Source organism: Laccaria bicolor, genomic scaffold (assembly GCF_000143565.1).
Source record: "Laccaria bicolor S238N-H82 LACBIscaffold_10 genomic scaffold, whole genome shotgun sequence".
Classification (NCBI taxonomy): Eukaryota; Fungi; Basidiomycota; class Agaricomycetes; order Agaricales; family Hydnangiaceae; genus Laccaria; species Laccaria bicolor.
The window spans coordinates 951,262-955,631 of NW_001889881.1; the positions used below are offsets into that span (position 1 = coordinate 951,262).

General features: G+C 46.4%; 1 protein-coding gene across 1 annotated transcript; it reads left to right on the forward strand.

The window, feature by feature from the left end:
- Positions 1-3,381: 3,381 nt before the first annotated feature.
- Positions 3,382-3,928, forward strand: LACBIDRAFT_326612 (uncharacterized protein; the record flags this gene model as incomplete). Its single annotated transcript, XM_001880243.1, has 2 exons — positions 3,382-3,734; positions 3,919-3,928. The coding sequence occupies 2 exons, from the start codon at positions 3,382-3,384 to the stop codon at positions 3,926-3,928; spliced, it is 363 nt and encodes a 120-aa protein (XP_001880278.1).
- Between the last annotated feature and the right edge of the window lie 442 nt (positions 3,929-4,370).

Below are 4,370 nucleotides of genomic sequence, written 5' to 3' on the forward strand. Positions count from 1 at the left end.
TCGCGTGTCGTCATCCCGTCGGCGTTGCGTGTCCTGGGCGCATTCCACGTTGTCCGGTGCTGTGTCTGGGCTGCAGGCAGGGGTGGGTAGTGGTGAGCCTCGTCGCCATCCATGGGTCGTGGTGCCGCGTGTGGTGTGCGTTGTCGTCACGTCGGTGTCGCACGTGCTGGTCGCGTCGTCATTCCGCGTCGTGTCGTCGTCCCGTGTCCTGTCTCTCAGCGAGGTGGGTTGGGAAGAAGGTGGGACGGGGGTGCTTACCGGGGTGTTCTAGAACAAAACGTACGACAAACGACGAATTTCAATTCGTCGTTTGTCGTTTGGTTGCCACGTCACTGTCGGTGACATGGCACCGGGCTTCTGTGTTACAGATGTGAGTGGGTGAAGCTGAGGTGAGTTGCTCACCTCGGCTCGTTGTCGCCTGCGTCCGTTCATAGGCCTCGCGTCGTTCCCCTTTGTTTGTTTTGGGCCTTTGGCAGTCGTTTAGGCGAGGGGAGTGGGCGCTCGTCGTCATTGTGGGCGCTCGTCGTCATTGTGGGCGCTCGTCGCCATTCGCCGTTTGTCAGTGATGGGTCATGGGCGCTCGTCACCATTGGTGATGGGCGTTCATTGACGGGGTGCTGGGCCCTCGTTTCCGTCCTACGGTGGTGCTGGGCATTTGTTCATGGTGGTGGCTGGCGGCGTGGTTGGTATATTTGCTGATGGTGGAGGTTGGCATCTGGTTGGCGTCGTGGTTGGTATTTGGCGTGTGGAGTGGTCGTTGTGGGTTGAAGAGAGAAACCACGTCACATGTTGTGACATTGGCATAACGTTGAGAAGCGCATGTGAAAGCCCATGATGCCTGGACTTTCGGCTGTAGCCTCTTATTTGTCTGTGTTGAAAACCACTTGTACTAATAACAAATCATCATCTGTTCTCCATCCATCTCATTTTTGATGGGGGAATCTCTGGAATGCATGCTTAGACATTACGGTAACTATAATATATTTCTAGTGTGTTATATTACACTAAGGAAGGCAGAAAAATGAACTGTAGATGCTCATTTCGAAGTTTGTTTACATATATTTACCAACAGCTTCCACACAAGCGAGACTACAAAAAAAATTGTAGTCTCCTCTTTTTCCATTAGAAAACTTTGTAGTCTCCGCTTTCTGAGACTACAAATTTTGTAGTCTCTGCTTTTTTCTTTAGAAAAGTTTAAGGGTTACCTACTGAAATTGATCATGAAGATCAGATATATAGCATACAGTGAGATGTCAAAGAGTGCAAACCCTTCAATGTCATGCCCAAGTTATGTTTCACATCAGTGCTGTCCTATCCAAGTCCTATCTTTCCATTTGCCAGCCCCAGCCATTCTCTGGTCATATCTAGGCATGTCTGCCAACCATATTTAACCCTCTGTATATGGTCTCTCTGAAGAGTTTGAAGTCTCTGACATCCTGTCTCATTTGCCACTATGCAACCCTTTCAATAGTCAGTCTTAGGGCTGCGCACTGTCCATCTGACAGACATGGTCTTCTAATTGACGGGTGTCAATAGGGGCGGTTCGACCAGCAACCGTCTGTCTGGGTCACCCAAGCAGAAGCAAACGGAGATGGACTGATATAAAATGGCCGTCAATGGATGTAGATGGATGTCAATTGTATCAACGTCGACAAATTTTAGTGATACATAGAATAAATGATGTTGCAAAGTATTAAAAACAATTGTTACTATCTATAGCAGTGTACTAGGGCAGCATTTGTCTGTGCGCGTGTCGTCTCTTAGCAAACAACACATGGGATGGAAACTAGCACAATGTAATAAACAGATGAGTACTGATTGCAAAGTATATACAAAGCAGAAATTTACTCAATACCTACCTACTACCAACGATGAGATCGATCTTTCGATCTTGGTGAGTGCTTTTGCTGAAAAGTTTCATTTCTAGTGATCAACTTGAACTAATGATAATTAGATAATAATAATAAATTAAGTATCCGAAAATTCAAAAACCAACAGGGGCTACGCGTACATGAAGAAATGGTTGCTGGTTTCAGAAAAAAAATTCACAGGGGACGTGGGGTTGGAAGGCGATAGCAGCCTTGGTGCAGTTCTCATTTCAAACTCTGCTTATGTGGTGACGCCCGTCAACGCCGTTAACACCCGTCACTCAATGGATACAGACAGCCTTTCCCCATACGTCTTCCATACGTCAGGAGACTTGCAACAAGCCCAGACGGTATGGTGACAGTGCCCGTCTGACGGACCCGTCTATCTGCCTAAGACGGACACAGTGAGCAGCCCTAGTCAGTCTTGACTATAATTCTCTGCAAGGTACAAAGACTGAATGATGGAGGGCTTTTTGTATAAAGTCAACTTCTTTATTTTCATGTACCTACACAGTCAAGGATATCATTGTAGTCTAAAAAATCGGACACTACAAACTTTGCTAATGGAAAAGCAAGACACTACAAACATTTGTAGTCTGGAAAAGCAGACACTATAAACTTTTGTAGTCTACACTACAAAATTTTGTAGTCTAAAGAAGTGGATGTAGTCTAAAGAAGTGGACACTACAAAGTTTTGTAGTCTTGAAAAGCAGACACTACAAAATTTTGTAGTCTAAAAAAGCGGACACTACAAAGTTTTGTAGTCTTAAAAAGCGGACACTACCAATTTTTGTAGTCTTAAAAAGCAGACACTACCAATTTTTGTAGTCTAAAAAAGCGGACACTACCAATTTTTGTAGTCTTAAAAAGCAGACACTACCAATTTCTGTAGCCTTAAAAGATACCTCGATAACTGTAAAAAACCGTACACTATGAACTTTTGTAGTCTAGAAAAATGGACACTACAAACTTTTGTTATAGACACTACAAAATTTTTTGACTGGAAGGCGATTAGTAAATATATGTAAATAAATGCTCAAATGAGCATGTCTGGTAGATTTTCAGCTTTTCTAATTTCCTCTGCTCGATATAACACAAAGTAAAAATAGATTAGGGTCCCTATAATATTTAAGCATATCTCCCATCAATTTCTCCGTCACAAACATGCAGGCATTGGATGGATGCAAGAGGATGGGTTTGGATGACGATTGGGCAATAGCATTTGTTCTAAACAAAGCCAAATATGAGGCTACAACTTTTGTAGGGGACACTACAAAAGTCAACAGGCAATACAAACTATTGTAATAGAAAAAAGGGCACACTACATTTGCCTATTTACATATATATATAAGGTTTCGAAAACTTCACCCTTACTCGATTAGATAGACACTACAAGTTACAAATGTGTGTGTTTGTCGTTTGAGCATGGACACAAACGTCACACTTTGTGACATTCCATCTTGCACCCAACAACCACCACAACATTCGCCGACAACGACCACCACAACTAACAATGAACGGCGACAAGGGCCCAGCACCACACATCGACAACCGGCCACCAGCGCCCATCCACCAGCTCGTGGCGCCCATCCACCACGATCACCAACCGACAATGAGCGCTCACCCTCTACTTCGCGAGCGCCCACGACCACTGCCCACCATCCTCGAACAGAAACGAGGGCCGAGCACCCCGTCAACGAAGGCCCAAATCGCTGTCAAGAAACGGCGACGAGCGCCCACCCACTGTGAACGCCCTCCACCACCATCATCAACATATGACAACAAGCGCTTACGACCACGATGGATCAATGGTGACGGGATGATGACGACGACTAACATTGTCGTCGTCCTTTCATATTGTATATGGTATGTATACCCCACCACCTCTATTACCACCCACCCAACTAACACGACACCACCACCATCGACCGCTCACTGGCAGTTGACAGCGAGCACACCCCACATCAGCACTCCCCCAAAGGGAAGCCAACGGGCAGCCACCCTCATGTCATGAAACGACACAACACCGCATGCATACAAAACAATGCAGGACCCAATGACGACGAGGATGGACGACAATGCCGAACAACAATGAAAGACGATGATGCTGCATAACGACGACGAGAGAGGACGATGCCAAACAATGACGAAAGACGACAATGCCGCACAATGGCGACAAATGACAACGACGGACAATGACAACGATGGACAATGACAACGGACAACAACAATGGACAACAACAATGGACAACAACAACAATGACAACGACTACAAGCTGAGCGCCCACCACCACAAATGGCAATGAGCACCCACAAGCACCACACACGAATGGCGCACACCACGCCCTCCCCCCTTCTCTTTTCCCTTTCCCCATCCCCCATCTCTCTTCCCTCACTCCCTCCCTCTTTTCCCTCTCCCCATCCCTCTTCCCTTGCTCCCTCCCTCCCTCCCTCCCTCCCTCTCTCCCTCCTTTTTCTCTGCCACATCTCTCCCTCCCTTCC